The 23,846-nt window shown below is 35.6% G+C and overlaps 1 protein-coding gene across 2 annotated transcripts in view; it reads left to right on the top strand.

Annotated features, from left to right (window-relative positions):
* Positions 1 to 23,846, top strand: part of LOC108679770 (putative protein kinase C delta type homolog) — a 79,458-nt gene that overhangs the window by 42,886 nt on the left and 12,726 nt on the right. For both annotated transcript variants that reach the window (XM_018168491.2, XM_018168490.2), the window contains 5 exons: positions 4,619 to 4,720; positions 8,464 to 8,693; positions 11,589 to 11,762; positions 21,267 to 21,421; positions 22,634 to 22,772. In XM_018168491.2, the coding sequence (XP_018023980.1) occupies positions 4,619 to 4,720; positions 8,464 to 8,693; positions 11,589 to 11,762; positions 21,267 to 21,421; positions 22,634 to 22,772 (800 nt within the window). The remainder of the gene's footprint in view (positions 1 to 4,618; positions 4,721 to 8,463; positions 8,694 to 11,588; positions 11,763 to 21,266; positions 21,422 to 22,633; positions 22,773 to 23,846) is intronic.

Raw genomic sequence — 23,846 nt, 5'->3', positions numbered from 1 at the left:
AGATTCTTGGACAACATATCATGGCGCAAGTTAGTTCATGCACAGGAATGAGCGAAAATTTGGCAAAAAGATGAGCCTAGACCTGCTATTAATGTTTTAGTTAGAACTCATCATCAAGAGATAGCTGCATTGATATCAGAATAGATTATGTCACCAGATTCTTGGATAGCATAATGACCCGAGTTGGTTCATTCACAGGAATGAGCGAGAATTTGTCAAGAAAGATGATCTTAGTGATGAGTCTAGACCTGCTAGTGATGTTTTAGGTAGAACTCATCATCTCGAGATAGCTGCTTTGATATCAGAATAGATTATGTCACCAGATTCTTGGATAACATATCATGGCGCAAGTTAGTTCATGCATAGGAATGAGCGAGAATTTGTCAAATTGCGATGCATTTTTAGCGCATTTTCTCATTTATGAAAAAGGCACTATTGTGCTCGTCATGTCTGTCCGTCCGTCTGTCTGTCTGTCTGTCCGTGACTTCACGTTTTCGTCGATTTTGAGAAAATGCGCTCCGTCACTCACTGCAGTGAGTACTGAGTTATATTTGTTGACCTCGTGCTGGTCTTACTTACCCAGATTGCCCTGGCATAAGGTGGAATCAGCTCGTGCTCTGGGTGGGAATAGTGTTTATTTTTACAATATGTCCCATTAATTTTTCTAAGTGTTGATTAAAGAAAATTATACCCATTCCCCGGTAAGAATGTTCACGTATCGTCTACATGAACTTACAACTCCATGCTAAAACCTTGTAGTTCACTGAACGACATTGCAATGTTTACGGGAAATTTATTCTATCAGATCGTGTTACTTTTTTCATTATATTATTCCATCATCGTTTTCACATATTTGCCTATCAATAATATATTTCGCTTATAATCTAAAATTAATTGATGTCCATAAACAAGTTTTCTTTTTTTCAAGAAATACTTTGTTATTGAAAGAAAACATAATTTCGCTGAATTTGAAATATTTCGAGTGACATAAAATAAAGACTTATATTTACGTAGTACCTATGCAAGATTAATTTTTCAATGATATTCCTTACAGAATTAAGCTAACAAACAAATAACTAAGTAACCTTTTGCTTGCCTCGTGTATATCATTGGCCCCTTAAAAATAGGGTAATAAACTATCAGTTCATGCGAAAAATGGTAAATCATATTCGTCTAATTTAAGACGTCAAAGTTTACACGGCAATAACATGAACAAATATAAAAGATTTTTTCTGCAACCAATAATAAATTTAAATTCTTCACTTTTCACCGACAAATTTCATGTATTACTAAAATAATAAAAGATAAAGCCTGTGTCTATTAATCCATAATTAATATAAATTGGCTATTTACTGCCACTTAAACGAAAGGTTTAAAGGTGTTAAAATAATTTCATAACTATCGTAGAAAAAAGACGTACATCAACTGTCTCACTCATCAGTCTCTTTACGCACCACTCGAACGAAATATTTTCTTAGGAACGACGATAAAATAAAGGCTGAAAGAGGCAGAAATAAACTCAGTTCATTTACTAGCGCGCACCTGCGCCTCTACACTCAGACAAATGGAGAGACTTTGTCCAAATAATGACGCACTTTTTGCTCTTGTGTGGGCTATCTCTTGCTCTCTGTATTGCACGGCCGTGAGGGTGTATCACTGTTACCTATATAAAGAGCGTCACTATTTGGACAACTAGACTCATCAATTTTTCTGAGTGTACAGCCGCAAGGCGCTCAATATAAGCCCAGCTACAGGCCGCGTGCCTGAGGCTATTTCAGGAATGTGCCGTTTCATACATGAACTTTACACTCAGGAAATATGAATGGTCACATTGAACAAATCGTGATACACTTTCTGCACGTATCACTGATATATACGTCCTTTTGCTAGGCCAGAATGGGTCAGGATGCAAGCCCAAAACGAGTTTCAGTAGCAAAAGTGTATCGCTGTTGGTGCAATGAGTCATTTATTGTGGGAATAATTTCACACATCAGGTAGGAATGATTCTACGTAACATGTTATCATCTGTGCGCGGATTAATCGAACTGGTTGATTGATGATATATTCGTGCTGATTTTAATTATTTTTTTTTTGCAAAAAATTATTTTCGTGCACAAAGTGCTAATTTAATGTATAAACGATATAAAATTTATTAACCATTGCTAGAAAGTTTTGCGAATCAAAATAAATTTTGAATTGGGGGTTACAAAATAGTAATTACTGTCTAATAGTAAGAAAAACGCGGATACAATATCTATATATAATCAAAATTAATCTGTTGCTGGGATCATGAGATTTAAGTAAAGTATTTTTAATTATTCAATCAAGGCACTCTTAAAGCCACAGCCAATTAAAAAGTTTTCTTTATTAAACCTATAGTTGTCTCTATTCAATAAGCGATAATAAAATAATCTCGCCTCCATACCTCAAGACCGTTACGCTTCTCAGGTAATTATAAGTCACACAGCTCACGCTCTACGTCCATCATGAAATTACTTATTAAATTTACGGTGTTCTTAAAATCAGCGTATATTATCAGTGCTTCGCCAGTGCCGAAGCTTAAACTTTGATTGATTCAAGCTGGCTTCAAAGGTTTGAGTTGGGCAAGCAATATTTGGTAGAAGCTGAATATTTTCTCATCTAAAATATTTGATTACGTATAGATTTACTCGTTCGATTTGTTAATTAATTTGATTAATTTCATTTCGTCTGAAATAAGTGAATCATGATCTTCTTCATTATTATACAAATCACCATGTAAATATGACCATAAATTAGTATTTTTTCCCAAATAACCACTTGAAATTGACACAATAATATTCTCAGTTACACCTAACCTAATATTGTGAGATATATAGGATTATTAACCCGAAATAATTACGGGTACTTTAATGCATATTCTTTGCCATGAAGCTGCTACTCTCCTCTATCATTACTATTAATTGTTATAATCAGAAATGCAGAATCATAACTAAAGTAAACATTGTTCCTCGCGGCCGGCGCTTGAGAAGAGAGAAAAATGCTTGTGTCATAGTTCACAAAGGAAGCCAAGAAGAATGGCATACGAACACAGCCTGGTAATGTCCGTTATATTTCAGTCGATAAATCAGTGACATGCGCTTTGTTCGAGAGCGTTGCAAGTGACTTGGATTGCAGGATATTAGGACACCATTAACCACCCAATCGCGAGTTTGGGGTAACTCGTGAAGATTCTCAGGTTGCAAGCCTCACTTTAGCTCCCTCGGATACGAAGTGCCTGAATGGCAATGGTAATTTTCTGAATAATGGAAGTTGCAGCAACGATAGCCGCCGACGCTGCCTTCACGCTCTGATTTCGCTTGCACTCGCTGAAGAAATTCCTTACCTTAAGATCTGGTCTATGAATTTTGTGAATCGTATTATAAACACCAGAGCAGATATTGCGAAGTGAATTGTTTTAAAATTTCAAAATTATTTCCTTCTTTCTTGAAATAATTTGTATCCAGAGCACGAATTTAAGGGTTACTTCTGAGCAATGAAAAATAAATTCGATAGTCAACTTAAATTTGAGCTATGTATTGTAGAGTTTGCGGAAACATTTGTAACTGAAACTTGGTTATAACTTCAGGAATTTTATAGAAATTTAAGCGATGCAATACATAGTATCATTTTTATTAAATTTATGATTGACATAAATATCACGGGCTGAAAAAAAATATGTGGCCTAAAAAACTGATTGCTTGGCAACGAGCATAAAGCATTTCTTATCTTATGTCATGTTACCCCTGGGGCAGAAGAAAATTCAACCAATACATGGATGGCTCGAATCAAAATCTTTTTGAAAATCAAAATTAATTCTTTTAATATACACGTCTATAGGAATATTTTGCAAAAAACGTCGCACGGTGTTAACCGAATCAGCAATGATGTCAAACAACGTTTCAACTGTACGTGCAATATTGGTCCTCGTTAATTACTAAAGTGCTTCCGGTTCAATTATGGACAACTAAGAGATAAATCATAAGCCATTTATGCTCGAAACGATGCGATCATCAGCAGGCAACTGCAAGGACGCCTCGATTGGTATGCATTAGTGACTGCATGGTTGGTAAATCAGTTGGTATCTGCACGACGGCTCATATGAACCGGGCATACCAAATGAACCTGGTCGCACATCTTCCCATTAGGCTCGTATTTTTTGCGTCAGCCTCGTAAAATGGGACAGAGTGATAATGGTTAGGTTATGAGGAGTCGAATGGCGTTCTCTCTCACGCCGCAGTATGAATACTAATTTAGAGTCGGCGGGTTAGATATACCTAGACGGGCTTTATTGGGCTCAAGCTCTTACAGCGTGGAATGACGTACTTGAATTGGTGTATTGGTTTTATTATAATCAGTGCTTGAACAGTAATTTTCTGCATTATTAATTAAAGTAAAATTTTGATGACAGTAAATAATCAGAATGATGTTAGCGCGGCAATTAATTATGAACGTGAGATCAGTATGAAACGATACGACGATAATTAAATTTTGGAGATGCTGCACCATATAACTAACGTTTGATAAATAAAACGTGTCATGTATGTTTTTAATGCTTCCACTGAAGTTTGTTACCAAAAATATTTTACTTATTTTCCAGTGTGCGGAACAAACTGTCACCGAAAATGCGAGAAGCAAATACCCAACCTCTGCGGTGTGAACCAGAAGCTCCTAGCTGAAGCTCTCTCTTCGGTGAAAAAAGGTAATTTATTACAATGAACCTAGCAATTTACTGCTAATAACAATGTTTTCTTTAGTTATTTGCATATGAATGAAAGAAATATTTTCATGTAAATAATTTCACAGAAATAATTTCATAGAAATAATTTCACAGAATAATTTAACAGAAGTAATTTCATAAAAATAATTTCACAGAAATAATTTCATAAAAAATTTCACAGAAATAATTCCACTTAAATAGATTGGCAGAAATAATTACACAGATATAATTTCACACAAATAATTTCACAAGTATTTTCATTACGAATAATTATTTCTATACTTAGGTCAGTGACGAGTCTAGTTTTCAATATTATTATATTTTATATTTTTTCGTCTCCAGAGAGGCGAGACAGATTATGCAGTTTTTAATCGCTAATAAATCTTGATTCCTGAGAGTTTAGATAGCTTCTACGACTATGAAAAGATCTCAAACATTTGTGCAAATTGTCATTGAATTTTCAGAATTTTGTTATTATATAACAAAATTCGGTATTCAGAGAAACATCACTATTCACTGGTAAGAGAATTAAATCAAATAGTGATTTTCACAACAGAGATCTCGCATTTAATTGGCTCGTTTATCTTGTTAACAGAGACATGTGGACAGAACATTGCGTCTGACCGGTCAATCATGATCGTGACAGTTGGCCGTATGACAGTAGCAACAATGTATTTCTGTCATGCTGACAGGGATAGCTCTACTTAAATCACAAATATGCCTTGTATATAACAACAGAGTTGTGATAGAAATTGCAATAATCGCCTCGTAATTGACGACAATATTTCACAAATCTCACATGGCTAACTATTTTTGTCTCTCGAGTATTCTTTAGTAAATTTTTGACATTGGTACACATAATGAGGTGATTTAATGTCCATTAGTTATCACATACACGAGAAAATTCATGCACTAACATTGACATGGTGGTCTTGATACGAGTGTGCTCATTACCATTGCACATGGTAGCTTTGACACGAATTAGTGTGTTAATTACCATTGGGACATGGTAGCCTTGACAATAGTAAGTGTGTTCATTAACATCGGATATGGTAGCCTAGATACGAGAAAGTGTGTTCATTACCATCGGCTATGGTAGCCTGGATACGAGAAAGTGTATTCATTACCATCAGACATGGTAGCCTTGGCAAGAGTAAGTGTGTTCATTACCATCAGACATGGTAGCCTTGACAATAGTAAGCGTGTTCATTATCAACGGATTTGGTAGCCTGGATACGAGAAAGTGTGTTCATCACCATGGGACTTGCAATGGCAGACGTGATTATTCTCTTTTTAGGAGAGAAATAAAATCAATTTTACTTTCTAGCCATCCATGATTGCTATCCACAAATTTACGTACTATTGTTAGGTATAAATGAATTTCATACAAATAATTAATGAATAATAAATAAATAATGAATTTACAAAGTAAGTGAAAATTACTGATTGGGTCGCTGAAAAATTGTCAATTGAAATGGAACGTTACGTCAGAGAGGAATAAATTTATCCCAGTTGATTTGTTATGAAGAATTTTTACAGTACTATGCATTTTTTAATAGAAGGTCTACTGAATTTTTTCTTAAGAATCAGTCTTTACAGGCTCATCTTTTTCACGCGTGGGCCATTATTTTCATGCTAGGCTGTTTCATGAGAGCGAACACTCACACAACGCTCTCTGTATACTTTTTAGCGCGTATGGATGGCTTTATGATTATGATATGTTTTTACCTGTTTAGATTGAATCAACTATTCGAATCTAGATTTGATGTAGAATCCAGCTTCATTTCGTGTATCAAATACACATGCAGGGACAAAAAGAGATAAAAATCTTTATGATTTTGTTGTTTTTTTTGGCACGGTTGATATCTTGTTTTTTCTTTAGAAACGTTTGCACTAAGAATCCTGTCTCCATTTTTGCATAACAGGTACGTATAAGCGATTATATCACAATCCTTCCCAAATATTTTTGTTTGTTATTAATTCTAGCAAATAACTCAATTGACATATAAATTAATTGTTCGCGACCGTTTGTAGCAACAGTGCAGCGCAACAAACCCTTTATCTCCACCTATTATGTTTTTGATAAATATTCACAGCAATAATCCTGCACCACCAACCCCCATGCTTACCAAATGTGTTTCTAAGAAAGGTTATTTGCCCCAAAAATTTGGCACTATCAATCCCCTAAGTCTATTGCTCGTACTTTTAGAGAAGTTTTGCACAAACAATCTTGAATCATCAATCCCCCATCATATTTCTTCGTATTTTTAGAAAGGTTTATACCAAAAATCCTGCACAACCAATCCTTCTTCTCTATTACTAGTATTTTTAGGAATGGTTTGCATCAACAATCACGTATAAAATAATCCTGCGCCACTAATAGTCCACTTCCACTTTTCGAAATTTTGCATAAATTTCTGCGGCCCTAAAATCCTGCAGCACAAAAGTAAAATCTTTATTCTTGGTTCTTTTAATGAACATTCACAACAGCAATCCTACAGCAATATTTTTGTTTATATTTTTATGAACAGTTGCAATTCTCTAGGTGAATTTTTCGGCAATGATGTAAAAGACTTGAGTTAATTCAGTGTCGTAATGGCTTCAAAGTCATTCCAACTTAGCCCATTATGGAGTCGTCAACACAACGGACAGCCCTACAGAGCCTAGCTTTCCGATGCACCGCGCTACAATGCAATTACACGCGCTCCCAGAGTGGCTACGAAACTCGAAAATAGTTCTGAAAATACCATCTGTACTTAGGAACCAGGGTGTCATTCCTCATTTTGGAAAATTGTATCTGCATAGACAATAATGAATAGAATATTCTTTGAAATTATATTATAAAATATTTATTTTAACAATGATTGTGTAAAAATAATTAGGGATTTACAAGCTTTTGCACATTCTTGACTTAGCCAATCGGTTTAGGAGTGTCAGCGAGAACACTCTCAGCACGAAAAAAACCCATAAGGTGTCAGTGACATTTGCAGAATAGTTAATTGTATTAAAACTTACTCGCGCTATCGTGTTGGAAACGCGACACAAGAAGTTCTCTTAGATGTATAGAGAAACCTATTTTCCCCATGTTATCTGACGCTGCTGCCATCCATTGAACTTCCAGAAGTGCATAGTTATTTAGAATGTAGAATGTAGAAGTAGAATGTAGAAGTAGAATGTAGAAGTAGAATGTAGAAGTAGAATGTAGAAGTAGAATGTAGAAGTAGAATGTAGAAGTAGAACGTAGAAGTAGAATGTAGAAGTAGAATGTAGAAGTAGAATGTAGAAGTAGAATGTAGAAGTAGAATGTGGAAGTAGAATGTAGAAGTAGAATGTAGAAGTAGAATGTAGAAGTAGAATGTAGAAGTAGAATGTAGAAGTAGAATGTAGAAGTAGAATGTAGAAGTAGAATGTAGAGTGTAGAAGTACAGTGTAGAAGTACAGTGTAGAAGTACAGTGTAGAAGTAGATTGTAGAAGTAGAGTGTAGAAGTAGAGTGTAGAAGTAGAGTGTAGAAGTAGAGTGTAGAAGTAGAATGTAAAAGTAGAATGTAGAAGTATAATGGAGAAGTAGAAATAGAATGGAGATGGGGAAGTAGAATGACGAAGTAGAAATAGAATGTAGAAGTATAATTCCTTGTTTGATGCACTTCTTCTGTTTGATCACTTCCTCTATGATGCACTTCTCAAATTAAGTGAATTTCGATTAAGTTTCCTGTTCTGAACGCAGGAAGCACAAGCGAGAGCCGCGAAGGTAGACCAGCGCTGTCATCTTCGTCAACGACAACAACCACAACAACGTCAGACGATGACGACGAAGGCTCGACGACGGAAACGGACAGCGACTTTAGCGGCCCTGCGGAGATAAGATCTCCGCTCAAGACGCGGCCCAAGTTTAAAAAATATTGTGTTGATGACTTCCGCTTTATCAAAGTCCTCGGCAAGGGAAGCTTCGGTAAAGTGAGTAATATTTCAATACAATATAATTCCGGTTAGGAAAAATAAATAAATGTGAATATCAAATGACCAGAGCAGTGGGAGGTAGCGAAATCAATTTTAGTACTGGGCATCAATAGCTGCAACATACATTTACCAAGTCATTTGTGAATTACAATAAAATTTTAATTAATTTCGGCGGTATATGTGCTCGTTACCATATTCCAGCACTGTCAGTTTTCTTTGCCTACTCAATATTACCAAAAAGCAAAGCCTGAAAGTGCAATTTAGTTTGAAAGCATGAGTATTTTGATGGTGAATTATCACCGGACCAGAATATGGACTTCATTACTATTATCTATCTATTGACAATATTGGGAAACACGTCTCCACGTATAAGTACTAATTTTACCAACTAAATTATCTACGGTTATCACTCCTGTTCTTGCTCACGTTTTCCCTCGTCTTCTGACATGGGAAAAGTTTCTAGTCCCTGTCTCGACCATCAATCTTCAAATTACGCTCGTCACCGCTTATGTTAGCGGCAAAATTCGCCGAGTTCCAAGGGGACGCAGAAATATTAGGTAAAGACTTACATAGCTACCCTTTGTGATGAATGTTGAAGACTATAAACACCCTTAATAGAAGTCCAATTAGCTATGACAAAGCAAGTTTGAGGAGCTGCGCGCAGCTACTTTTGCAATAAGCTAAGGAAGGCGCGCTTTACAACACAACTAATAACGCTATTCAAAGGCGGGCCTCGACAAAACTGGGCTTGTTATCTGCCTTTAGTGGAAGCGGAGGAGCGTGTGTGTCGTAGACGCTGTGGTGACGGGGAGGGCATTGTTGTTTACACCAAAAAATGCGAGAGAACAAGAATGTGGAAATTAAAAAAATGACTGAAAATTTGAAGGAGAAATAGTGTGAGTGGGTAGTCTGTGAAATTCGGGGAGTGGTTTTGAGCGGTCTGTGGGAGAATAAAACAATTTAATTCGAAAAGCTAGCATCATATGATAAATACGTGAATTGGAAGTTTCCGGAAGACGGAGAAGGATCTTTAGTATTGGTATTATAAAAAGCATAATTTTGATATTAAAATAAGTGGAAAGCAATCGGGAATGCGATAAAATGCGGATGGAATTAACATTATATTGAGCAAATGATGGCCTGTTTGATCTTAGTTATCTAACAAGAAGAACCTGGTTTTGTCTCTGCATAGAAACGACTTGAAGTCAGCCTTTGGTTTATACTGACTGCAGAGAGTCGCCACATTGACTGCATCAGCCACATTACGATTCCTAAGGCATTTGAGGGCTTCTGCAGAAGAGCAAACTCTTTAAGATCTACGGCTCTAGACTATCGAGGCTGTCGCATGCTTGCCTCTTTCTCCCTCTAGCAAATTATCTAACTTTCGAGCTTCAATTCGAAAAGCTGCCTCGACCAACGACAGTCCCGTCTGAACTCTTGCCGCGTATCTCAAAACAAACGTTTGTGAGGGCGAAGCCTCGGGCTTGTGATCCTCCAGAGATGCCTTCTTCACTTTATTGAGTCATAGACAATTTCATGTAAAGTTTCGTGCGGTGAAGTTGGTGTACAACGAAGGGGAATCTGATGAGAAAATAACACGGATTGGCGGCTCCATGAAATTCTGAAGGGATGGCTAATTTAAAGAAAGGATGATGAATAACTTAAAGAAATTCATTTATGTGAATGATGATTCCAGTGCCATAATCAATGAAGTGAATTCAGGAGATAACTTTCTGAGTATTACCTGAATTTATTAAATTTCATGAGTATAAGATCAACTAAAATGACGAGTCTCTTGCACCAGAAGCATATTCAAATGTGTTTTCCCAAATATTCTGGTTTCAATATAAATAATTGCGATATTAAATTAGTGTTGTGCGCTAAAGACGGAGAAGGAAATAAAGAGTTGGAGGTTGAGTTCATGTGAATAAGTATACGTGAACGTATTATTGGAAACATATTTGGTATATAAATTAGTCTGGTCCTAAGAAGTTGATTGAGTTATTCAACAATAATCAATTTAAGGTTTCTTTGAATAGAGATTATCTTCACCAAATTTATGCTAATTAAAATTGAAGTTCAGTCCAATATTAACGAAGAAATAAAGACTTAACAAGTTCAAAATAATGAAACTTCAAAAGGGGTGGGAATATTTTTGACTGGAATATCATAGCTTAGAAATTATTACTTCAGAACAGAAAAATTAAATTTTGTCTGCTCACCCTTTCATGTTTCACATTAATCAATTAACCTAACATTCTATCAGAACAAAAATTCACCAAATAAGTTTTATTCAATTCCTACATCATTTGATCTTTCCCAAGACCCGTTAATTCCCAAATCCCAGAGCTTTGTTGGTACATAAACGAAGTCAATAGATTTGAAAAATGACATAAAAATGACGTATTTCTAACAAATAAAGCATTATTTCTTATTTCAAGTAACATGCCAAACGATGTTTATGTTTGATTTCATGTTGAATCGTTTATTTAACAAAGCGAAACAATTTCATTTCCATTGAATTATCTGGACCTATGTTTTGGGTTTCATGTAAAATCATAGAAATTTTCATTGTAGATTTCATTTTTGAACTATTTTTTAAAGAGAGATATTACGACAGCAATAATCGACGTAGAATAAACGAAAGTAAACAAATTTAATTGGGGGATTCCAAAAAAATAATATAACTCAGTACTCACTGCAGTGCGTGATAGAGAACGCATTTTCTCGTCGACGAAAACTTGAGGTCACGGACGGACGGACAGACGGACAGACAGACAGACAGACAGACGGACATGGCGAGCACAATAGTGTATTTTTCCATAAATGAGAAAATGCGCTAATAATCAAATAAAAACTACAAACGATAAATATAAATTTCTATTTCTCTAGGTTATGCTGGCTCAGCAAGTTGGCACCGAGAACTATTTCGCTGTAAAGTGCCTGAAAAAAGACGTAGTGCTGGAAGACAACGACGTCGAATGCACTCTAATAGAGAGGAAGGTTTTAACGCTCGGCACCAAACACCCGTACCTCTGCCATCTCTTCTGTTCCTTCCAGACTACCGTGAGTATAGAACCAAAAATCAGATAATTTTGAACTTATTGAATCTATTGTATATAAATATTTCAGTACAATAGGTTATTCTTGGGCCAGATTTATCGGCACTGAGCAATCTTACCTCTGCAATCTCTTAATTCTATTTCTCCCAGACTGCCGTAAGGATGTACTTCCAAATTTTTTGATGTGACTTTAAATCAATCTTACAGTCAATCTTGATTTATTTCTTATTTATTTAGTAAATTTTTACGATTCATTTTCGCTTCTATGAGAATAAAAAATCGTCACACACAAGTCGACTAAGCCCCGATACACGAGGGCTCACAGCATCGAATAGGGATTATTATTACCATTCAATTATTACAATTTGAGCATCGAATGCTATAGATACGACGATTAATCTTACCAAACTATCGCAAAGTTTCTCCTTAATTCCAAGGACTTATCGAAGTTTCTGACGCATTTTTTCGCGGATCAATTTGGAGGCGCTCTCGTTATTGTGAAACATTTTAATATGAGAAGCATTTTTGACGCCAGTTAAACTGTTGGTCGGAGTGAATTTTTCAGCATAACCTGGCAAAGCAAGGAGGCCGTAATCCAGCGCATTGGAGTTTCGCGATAAGTTCTGCATAATATCGGGACTCTCGAAAGCTTATTTTAACGCTGCAGCGTGTACATATTAAACCGTTGCCATTACTCCATATTGTATTTCTTCGGCTCCTGCCCATCTGTAATAATAGCGTAAGAGTTTAACCTGAGAAGTTAGAAATCAGCTGATAATCGTGCAAGCGTTTTGCTGCTGTTGTTTAAAACTGTGAAAATGATTTACTTTTCCATTCAAATGTATAACAATCAATGTAAGAAAATTCGGATCGGAAGAAAGGGGAAATCAGGCTTAACTCTCGATTCTGGCCTAATGAGGAGAAATAGAAAAGGGTGAAAGACTACGTAGGTTTTTTATTCAAAATTATTTTCGAGTTTCCATCTTTTCGTTATTAGTGTATTGTGAGTTGCTAAAAAAATTCACATACGGATAATTGTATTCAAGTTGAATAATTTGCAAAATTCGTCATGTAACGTGAATTAACATCGTCGAGAATCTGAATTAACCAATGAAAGTTTTCATATCACCGATTTTCTTAAATCCCAAATTTTACGATACAACCAACAGAAAAAAAAATTATTTCAAGATCCAATATTTCGTTAGTTTCTTATGATCAATTTATATAGAGCAAAACTCAATGCAATTTTAAGTAGAAATTATTTTGAGGAGCTGCTAAATTACATAAAATAAATTATTTAACATCTGTTCTTTCCTCCATCTGGTAAATTTAGGGCAATCACTCAAAATAGCAGCTAAATTAATTCGTTTTGCTACATATACATAAGTGCCAGCCTCTCGGTTGCTGATTTAATGGACTAATAATGGCTTCATCTAGGCCTAGTTCAATTTGGAATTCTCGTGGTTATGAAAGTCACGCGTGGCGGGATAAGATCGGTTATTCACGCACAACAACAAGCAATTGGAATTGCAGCAGCTCTTTGATATTGAACACAGAACCATTCTCTGCTCAGACGGCATTCAATTGCGACAAATTGCTGCGACTGACGTCGAGACTTAGAACGGAAAAATAGCAGGCGGTCCGCTAATCGGTGAAAATTTAATTGAAGGATTCATGCAAGTCAAAACTGAGATACGAATAACTCAGACACCGAAATAACTGCTTGCCAAAAAATGTTGAAAAATTTGTAAGAAAATTGAAGCTGATAAATACTCCATGAAGATGTTCGAAAGGAAATGAATAGGGTATTTCATAAAAAAAAACATCTCTTTTGACTGAAGTATTTTTTGAAGCCTAAAGGTATTGATATTTTAAGCCACTGTTATTCAGAGCAATTTAATTATGAATTTGTGGCGGACTACTAGTGGAATGAAATTGAAATTATCTTAATTTAGTACTAGTACGCCATTTATGAATAATAAAATCTAACCGAATAGCTACCTGTCAGCATCTATTCGCCGTGCTCATTTTCATCGTAAAAATTTGATCGTAAAAGTAGGTTCACAAAAAAATAATCTGGGAGATTACTGCCAGAGCCGCAGTCGGCATGAGCGATCTTGGGAATAATCACGATAAAAAAAATGTTTTCCGGGTCGGCCTAGCATTAATCATGGCCTTTCCTAATCTCAATAAATTTAGCACGCGTTTTCTCGGAGAGTCAAATTTTTTGTTCGGGAACCAAACGAAAGTTTTTGGCCAACTTTGAAAAGACTTTTGTTTTGATCTTAAGCCAAGGCTCGATTAGAAGACGTATTTTTGGCGAGCTTCCTTCCAGCTCTCTAAACTCTATAAGAGTTTGCTGGCAGAAAATTTCGATATGATCAGATCAAAATGAAATAATTATTGGCATATCGAAAACTTTATTCGCAAATGAAAATTCAGTTAGCAAAGTCGATAATGAAAGACTAAATCTCAAGCGAGCGTCATATATTTTGACAGATTGGTTTATTGCAAATTCGTTCAGCACACAAATGCTGAGCAAGGGTTAAAGAACTATGCAAAAAATATCGATAACGAGGTGTATAATTGAACACAAAAGCTCTATTTTGTTTTACTTTCATCCAAAAACTATTCAATGGAGTGATGAACTAGTGAATTATTTATATTCACATAAACCTTTTGAATACTTTACAGATAACTCGCTTATGAGCATAAATTATAAACCAAATGACTTTATCTATCGAATGCATGACAATATGATTCAGTTGAGATATTTAGTTCACAACTATAAGAAGAAATTGATTGCACGACTCGTAGATGAACACGATAGAATAGCTTAAACATTTCGGAAGTGTTTAAAAAAGGATTCCGATTATGTACTCAAGAAATTGAACGTGTAAAAATACGTTTAGATTCGAAGCTAATTTGATGCACTCAAAGTCACTATTGCACTGAAACTCGAAAAAATGCAATAGCTTACATTTTTTAAATTTGGGAAGTTGAAAATTCTGTTAAATTTAATAAATTGCGTACCTAATTTTGGCTGGTTTTCCATTGTTTATTATTTGACTCTAAGAGATAGTTATGAAGTTAATGAAAATATCGAAAGTAAAATAAGAAACTTTTTTGATATCCGTTCACTAATTAAATTGAGAATAAACTTACAAAATTCTTAGAAGTATTATCATTCATACAATTATACTTTCACTGTGTCACCACCCACTATAATGCTTGCAGTGTTCTCCTCAATCTTAACTCTCGATCATACATTTAAAATACACGTTTTAGATCCATCTCGCGATATTGATTCAATATTTTTTACTCCACTGTTCCCGTTCACACTCGCAATGTTTCCAGTTTCTTCAACCAGCTTTTCCTCCAAAATTATCATGCCATAGTATTGTTATTGCTGTCTCCTAAACTCATCGTTGCTTTCACTCTTCCCCGACTCCAGAATTTTCCTCAATGTTTCCTCGCTTCAGCATTGTTTTCATTGTTCCACCCCAGAATTTTGTCACTGGTACCTTGACCCAGACATATTTTCATTAATCTCACGCATTGGCATAGTTTTCACCGTTCCCTCACCGTAGCATTATTTTCACTCTTTCCTGACCCCAGCATTGTTTTCATTGTTCCCACGAAGAAGGCTATGCCTGATATTTCATCCTTCCCTTACACTGTTTTCATTGTTTCCCTTGCCCAGAATTGTTTTCACCGTTCACTCACCCCAGCATTGTTTTCATTCATCCCTTACCCATGCACTGTTTTCCCCGTTTTCACTGGTCTCTCAGCGCAGTGTTGTTTTCAGTGTCCCCACACCACACCTCCACCACACTTCCACCACACCTATACCACACCTCCCCACGATTTAGCCTATTCCCGATAGATTCCTCCATCACTGTTCCTTCGAAGCTGGCTATGCCTGATAGTTTCCTTCCCCCATACACTGTTTTCATCGTTTCCTCTCACCCCAGCATTGTTTTCCCTGTTCTCTCACCGCAGTGTTTTTTTCACTCTTTCCTGACCCCAACATTGTTTTCATTGTTCCCACGAAGCTGGCTATGCCTGATAGTTTCCTTCCCCCATACACTGTTTTCATCGCTCCCTCTCACCCCAGCATTGTTTTCCCTGTTCTCTCGGGAAGGGGTGGGCGCTTTCTTGCCCAGTTCGGAAATTACTGCGCTCATTACTTGACCAGATTTATGTGAGGCGCGTACAAGTCTGAACCTAAATAGAGGTCGTCCATCACACCAGTACCCAACTCTGAGCTTTAGGGCCTTTTTAATATGTTTTATGAGTATTTCCTTTTTAAGTCTGCTTTATGAGTTGTTGAGTTGCACGAGCAGTTTTACCCTTAGGTAAATCAACACCGTATTATCAATGGCCGCTGTATGGACATCTTTGGTGCTGGAATGCTTCGCTCGTACATCAAGTAATGAGAACCGCGTTGTATCTGGAACCGATTGTTTTACAAATGTTAAACGTGGTGTGAGCAAACAAAAAGTGACTCGTGTGAATCATTCGTAATTGATCGGAAGTAAACAATTCACTATGATTTTTGAACAAGAATATTGGATAAGAAGTAAAAAATATGCAAAAAGCACAGACCCCTTAAGCCGAAAAAATGGCAAAATGTTCATTTGCTAACTGCAATCTATATGACTTAGTGTAGGAGGTACTGGAACAATGTACCAAGGCAAAATAAAACATAATGAAAATGCTAAACAATGGACCATTACATTGCCACACTTAATTTTAAATGACCTTGATACAACAAAAACAAATCTATGGAATTAAAATGAAACATTCAAAGGAGAAATCAAACCAAAAATCATCCTAACCAGGAATGCTAATAGGTGTGTCATGTGTTATGACAACTTTTTGTCCCGAATTCTTCCATGAACAACAATTTTTTATTTTCTTAAAAAGAAGGAATTCAAACTTTTTCAAAGTCAAAATCATCATAAACTTTACTTGCCCACTCGGCCACATTATTATGTCTAGGGTTAATGTTGGAGTGTGATTAACAGAAGTTTAAATGTTCAACTTGATGAGATAACTCATCTATTTGCGATCATTCAGCTATTTGTGATAACTCGGTTTAATGTGATAACTCAGCTACTGTGATAACTAATCGATTGGTGATAACTCAGCTACTGTGATAACTCAGCTACTGTGATAACTCAGCTACTGTGATAACTCATCTACTTGGGTTTACATAAAATACATCAAGTCTACCATATTCGTGACTCCATCTTAAGCTTAAACGTCGCAGTTTGGGCACCGGACGCCCAGGCGCTAATCATCTAATTAAATCAGACCTGGTGTCTGGAGGCAATCTATAACTGGAATAGGCTTGTTGAATATTGTCTCCCACCAGGCCGAGGATGAGGAGAGTCAACAAAATTTATTAATAGTTTTTTTGGTAAATTATTAACTTGCGATTTAAGTACATTAATGATATAAATATATATCACGAATTATTGAACAGATTTGGTCTTCCTTCTAATTGTCTTTTATCAATTCACATATTATGAACGAAGCCAATATACTGACATATGAGATGCAAAATTTTCTTATTTTAAATCGAAAAAATTTACATTAGCAATACAACACCTGCTGTAGGTGATTTTCAGCACTGCAGATGCACTGCAGAAGTGAAAGATATCAGGTAAATTATTTAGCTCAAATATTTTAGAAAATGTGTTCCAAAATTTCAAAAGCAACACATCAGCTGCAGCACATCAGCTGCAGCACATCAGCTGCAGCACATCAGCTGCAGCACATCAGCTCTTGGCAGTCCGCCAGAAAAAGGAACCTGGACGTCGACAAGGCAGCGAACGCTTCTTATCGAGTTGCTTCTCCGCCGCGTGCTTCTCATTTTCCCTCTTCCCGTTTGCCAAATTCACTTTCCAGCCTCAATGTTTTGATTTTTCTTATTGTGAGCAATTCTTTCTCCCGTCGTAGTCTTCTTATTTATTTGTCTCAGTCCGTCAAATTTATTTATACACTTTAGGCTTCAGATTTTTCTTGTTCGTACGAGCCGAATTCATATCCTATCTCAATCCATTTTTTTTCGATTGTCCTCTTCATCAAAATTGACTTTTCCCCAACATGTTTCTCAATTTCCTATTTCTAGTCACCCAAGTCTCTCGTTTTAGTTTTTTTTCGTCACCCAAATTGACTTTCGCACATCAGGCTTCTCACTAACCTCGTATTATGTCGCCTTTTAAAGCCATTTATTTATTTTAATCAGCAATCTAGGATTGCTTGCATGGTCACAATTTTTTTACTTTGGTCTCGGGAGAACAATAACACTTGTTATCATACGAGAACAATTAGAAATATCTTATAAGAGTTTGGAACTGAAGAAGAAATGAAAATTGTCACTTAAACACTATTTTCTTTCATGAATCATATTTTCAAGATAGGTAAGCAATTCTTAATAAGGTGATGGATATTATTTACGAGTAACACGATAAAAAATATATTTCGGGTTATAAAACATCCGCATTGTGTAAGAAATATTAAGTTGGAGTATTTCTTTCTCAATTCGGAACGTAGAATGAATATCCCGTGAATTTGTTTTTTTGGCCCAGAAAAATTTGGAGCATTTTTGCGTGTGTACGCCAGAGACGAAGGAAAAAGTCAGCGTCGACTGTATATAATGAAGAATTAATTTGAGTTTCGTGATTTAATTTACTGAAACAAAATTTTCCTTGAGAATTCATATTGGTTGTAGTTCTAATAATTTCAGCCTTCAGCGAGGGAAAGTTCTCCGCGAGTGCAGTACTAATAATTATTCTATACCTTGGGATTAGCAATTATTGAATGGTGAACTGTTACTGTATGCAAAAAAAATATATATGGCTAGTACATCGAGTAGTGTTCGATTACTTTATGTCTACGGCACATGTAGCAAGCCACATAAACGATTGAAATAATATTGTGGGCTCAATCCTTACGCCAGCTAGACCCAAACACTCTTGCTCATTTGTGGCTCGTGTCGTCCTTCAAACCCCTTTTCTCCCTTCCCAAGGCTCAAGTCATACGCGAGTTTCTTAGTTAAAGGGTGTAATTCTTAAGTGTAGAATTCTCAAGTCTTGAGGCTTTCCTGAAATTCATCAATAATGAATCAACGAATGTAACCTAATGGACTCATAAATAAATACAAATGAATACATACGCAATTGAATATCCTAATTTTAGACCAACAACTGAATATATTTTCACCATAGTTTACAGCCTAGATTCCACGCCTATTTACACACATTTGCATTCCAAGAGCCTCTTAACTACCCTGATTACACACGACACCTCCTTCACGGTTCCGCACAACAATGACAAGCCTGCCATTCCTAACCCGTGCACGTAATATACAGATTTCTCTAAACCCAAAAATAATTGTTGAATATAAAAATACTTGATGAATTAAAACGTGCTCTATAAAACCCTAACAATAATATGATTAAACCATAATATAAAAGTGAAATTTGATAGCGCAAGTTTCGGCTAAGAAATACTGTCCCGAATCTTGCATCGCTCTAATTAATAACTACGTATGTACGTTTTTGTAAAAAATACGATAAATGAACGTTCATGTTAACTAATCACACGGGTGTTTTTAACGATACAAAACGATACAAAATATACGAAACTTCACAAAAATATACAAAAGTATATGGGGTATTCTTAGAGGGCAAGAAGTGTTGCCTTGAAAACTGTGCAAGAAGAAAGAAATGGCGTTTCAAGTGGGGCTATAAGGTCACCGGAATAGAGATGATAAATGGGAATAGTCGTCCTTTCAGTGCACTGTACATTACAGCCGCAAATTGGATGAAATGGCGCAGAAACGAAAGCCTTTCCCTGGACCATTCGCCTCGTCACTCCTAGTACTTCTTTGCACTCAATCTTGAAAGAAAGCTCCTTGCCTCTCGACCTGAAAATGTCACAAATACTGAAAGCATAAGCTGCACTCTGACTTTCCTTGATCAAACGCGTCACTCGGGCATTTTAAAATAAATACGATAAAATATAAGATCGAGATTTCAGTGAAGATCAATCTTGCCTTAATCTTCCTGACGATTGACTTAATATTGAAGTAAACACTACCATTTATATGACTAACAACTAGAATCATTGCCTTCAGATTTTAGATTTTTAAAAGATGGTTTACTAGTGCAGAATGAATGGGTAGAATTGGGATTAGGGATAATATATAAATATAGCACTTAGTTCCAACACTCGATTCGATGTCTTTATTCTACATAATAAATACTGTTGTATACATTTCAATAAATTTCTGCAAAACTAAATGAATTATAGATAAAATATTAATGAATTTATCTCTGTTATATAGTGACTAAATTATATTCTTTCATGTTATATGGAACAGAAGAGAATTTCCACTCGATTGACTTCTACCATCTCAGGATTTCACTCCTTAATGAATTTGATTTTTTTGTGCTCATGTAAAAAATTTTAATAATGAATTAATATATATAATAATGAATTAATATCGTCAACCATAATAAAACGACTAGCATTCAATTTTTCTGAAGAATATTCATCTCAAACCTTCGTTAACAGTATGGTGCACAACCGAATATATTAGAACTTGCCATGCCATTTCGAAATAGCCAAATTTCTCTGATGTTGGGTGAATTATTCTTAATTTTAAAAATTGTTCTTAGTTAAGACTGCTTCTTTCTTGCAATAAATATATTTGCATTCAAACATTGAATTGGGTACAAAATTAGATTCGTTCATCTTATTGAATATGTTTCGTCAATTAAAAATGTAAAACTGTAAAAATATTTAGATGTGTGTTTTCATGAAGGTTGTGGATTAAAATGCAAATACAGGGTGCGGCGCGGGAACTTACTTATTTGAATTGCGCGCCACGTGGCGGCCATTAGTCCTAGGAAGGTGGCGCCATGCGCAATATGGTGCGCGGGCTATGAAGTTTTTCGTCCACTCAGTTCAGTTGCGACCATGCAGTGGTCGAGAGAGGAGCGCGCTAAATGTAGCTCTTTGTAAAAAAGAAAGAATTAAAACGCTATCTTTAATACTTTTTACTTTGTGATTTTTTTAAAAGAGTAAGTTCCCACGCCGCACCCTGTATCATATAAAAGAGTCGAAGGGCCGAATAATTTTTCATATGACAGAAGTAACTCAAATATTGGCTCGACTATCCGTGGACTTCTCATCCGCCATCTCAGAAAGAATAAAAATTCTCGCAAAAGCACGGTCATGTTTTTGTTTTGCGTAAGTTCCAAAGCCATACGTGGAAGCTGAAATAAATTTTCTTATCTAAATTACCCCAACAGAGCTCTACAGTAATATTATTTCAGTTGACAGTAACTTTATAAGATTTTTAATACATATATCTCACAATAATTGTATCATTACAAGCAGAAAAAACGTTTCATCAATGTTATTTCAACGTCAGATGCCTTCATGGGTAATTATTATTTATTGTATAACAAAGAGTGTTCTATCTTTGCAGTCACACCTGTTCTTCGTGATGGAGTATCTGACTGGAGGAGATCTCATGTTTCACATCCAGCACTCCGGACGTTTTGATGAATATCGCGCATGTTTCTACTCCGCGGAAATTTGCTCTGGCTTGAGATTTCTACACAACAAAGGCATAATATACAGGTATGATCATATATCATGGATGTAGATAGAAAGAGTTTATTAGACTTTTTGGTTGAGCTTCTAATAAAATGGATGCTGTGGAGGCTTACTAGAGTTATAGGATTTTGTGCAAAAGTAGTAATATGTATTTAACTGATATTAACGAACGCACCGCACCTACTTTGCCTACCTACTCTAATTTTCAGTATGTTACCTTTACATTTCTAATATTATAATCATATAAACATCATTATATTTTTAAGAGCCCGGGAACAGGTTCCAGAGTTTAGTAAAACTTCAAATGCAAACCAAAATATACAACCAGCTATATTTAGTATACCGGCATAAAATGAGACTCACTAACATTGGCAAAGTTCATCGTTTTCTATTGTACATAAAATGTCATGGAGAGAAAATGTTGTCAATGTCATATCGTTTGACGCGCATCTTTGAGCTCACGACAAGCTCAATCAATTTTTTAAAACGCTCCTGTGCCCGGTAGCCTGGATACATAACAACCTTACCGGTACGAAAAATAAAAATAAAAAAAATACTCTGCTGAAAAAATTTTATAGGTAGTAAAGGTTTGCGGCGTTCGGTAGGAATTTTCAAGGCAAAATTATAATCATGACTATCGACAGTCGTTTTTCGTCACGTTTAATCTCAATGTCAGTATGGCAAAAGATGTTTAGTATTTTCAAAGTCAACTGAATTTTGAACTACGTGGTAGCGCGGCAATTGTTCGAGAATTCGTCCTCCAGTCACAACCGTCATAGCAAGATTTTGAATAAATCTGTAAAAGTGCAAAATCATTCCTAGAAAAGTAATTTTCAATCTATAGAATCTAAACGCCAATTCGACTTGTATAATAACTACTGCGTGAAATTTTCCACTTTGAAAGACTGAAATAAAACCTTTTGAGGACGAATTAAAAAATACTGTGATCTAAATTGAGGTCTCTACTGCATGTAAAATAGATAATTAGCATTTGCAAATTTCTTGCAATACAATCATTGATTTGAAATTTTTTAATTCTTTTAACTGAAGTAAACTCTAAAGATATGCAATCTTTCGATCTGAAATTTGAAATTTAATTTTATACTAGATTACATGGTTTTAAGTTGTAGATAGACTTAATATTGAATATCTTCAAAGCGGCAAAAAAGTTTTATTTAATCATCAAAAAAATTGGTCTTAACTGCAAATAATTTCTGATATGGAATAATTTCACAGAGACCTGAAGTTGGACAACATTCTACTGGACTATCAAGGCCACATAAGAATCGCGGATTTCGGCATGTGTAAACTACAAATTTACCTCGACAAATTTGCGGACACTTTTTGTGGGACTCCGGACTACATGGCACCCGAGGTGAGTGTAAATACTATATACTTTGAATCCTGTTTATTTCGATATAATGTTAGGTCTTGTTTAGGTTTTATGTCTATCTTTGAATTTTGACTTTTAAAGTGATTTTATTCATTTTTAGTTTAGTCGACCTGATGATGGAGCTGGACACCGAAACGTTTTCAATATCGATATGGTGAATTTTCTTGGCGTTTTCTTTGCTTTTAAATTCCTTTTGAATAACTAGAATTCTTCGAGTAGCGATGACTGCAAGGATAGCATTAAAAAGAAGCAACAGCGCCGACGTTTCCTTGTGTAACAGCTCAAAGCTACTACTCGTAGTTTCGTCATAAATTTCATAATATCTTAATTGTAGTACATGTGCTCCTTGAAAATGTTATAACTTCCGATGATATTTCTAATTTAAGCATCTCCTTTTAGGTAAAATTATTCAGGAGATAGAAAAAATTGTTGATCATAACCATCGCAAGCAAAATTTATTGCTAATTTTACAAGACTGGGAGCGAATCTCACTGTGTAAGTTGGTTGGTAAATTTGTAATTTTAGGAAGCTCAAAGCATCATGGCACTTTTTTCAGATAGGTGCGCTTACCGTCGAATCACAGAAATTTCAAATAAAACTTTAGGTCAAATATACAGATAATAATATACAGTCAGATATAATATACAGGTCAAATATACAGATTGTGATAATAATTCTGAAGGAGTTTATGATTACAAAGCGTCAATTAAAATGGATTTGCAGCAGGTGAAATATGCAGATGATAAAAAATGATGCAATGTCTTAAACTCACGTCTTAAAAAAGTTTACAATAAAGCATGACCTTAATCTCTCATACTTTCTTTTTGCTTGACGTGAATGCGAGTCCAAGACGTTCTTAATTTAAATAAGCTGCCTTGCAGGACGAGCAGTTCTTCGGCGAGTCTTTGCAGACGCGACGCATGCGATGAAGTTTTATTTTCCTGAGACTAGTCACTAACTTTGAATTTCTTGAGTCGGTTGGTCCGCTTTTAGCGTCATGCGTTTCCCCTTGCATGAATGCACCAGCTCCAGTTAACTGTGGTCCATTATTCCTAC

The sequence above is a fragment of the Hyalella azteca genome, unplaced genomic scaffold (assembly GCF_000764305.2).
Source record: "Hyalella azteca isolate HAZT.00-mixed unplaced genomic scaffold, Hazt_2.0.2 contig13348, whole genome shotgun sequence".
In the NCBI taxonomy this organism is placed as follows: Eukaryota; Metazoa; Arthropoda; class Malacostraca; order Amphipoda; family Hyalellidae; genus Hyalella; species Hyalella azteca.
Note: the sequence above shows the minus strand (reverse complement) of the source record. Positions and strands in the feature narration are given on the sequence as shown.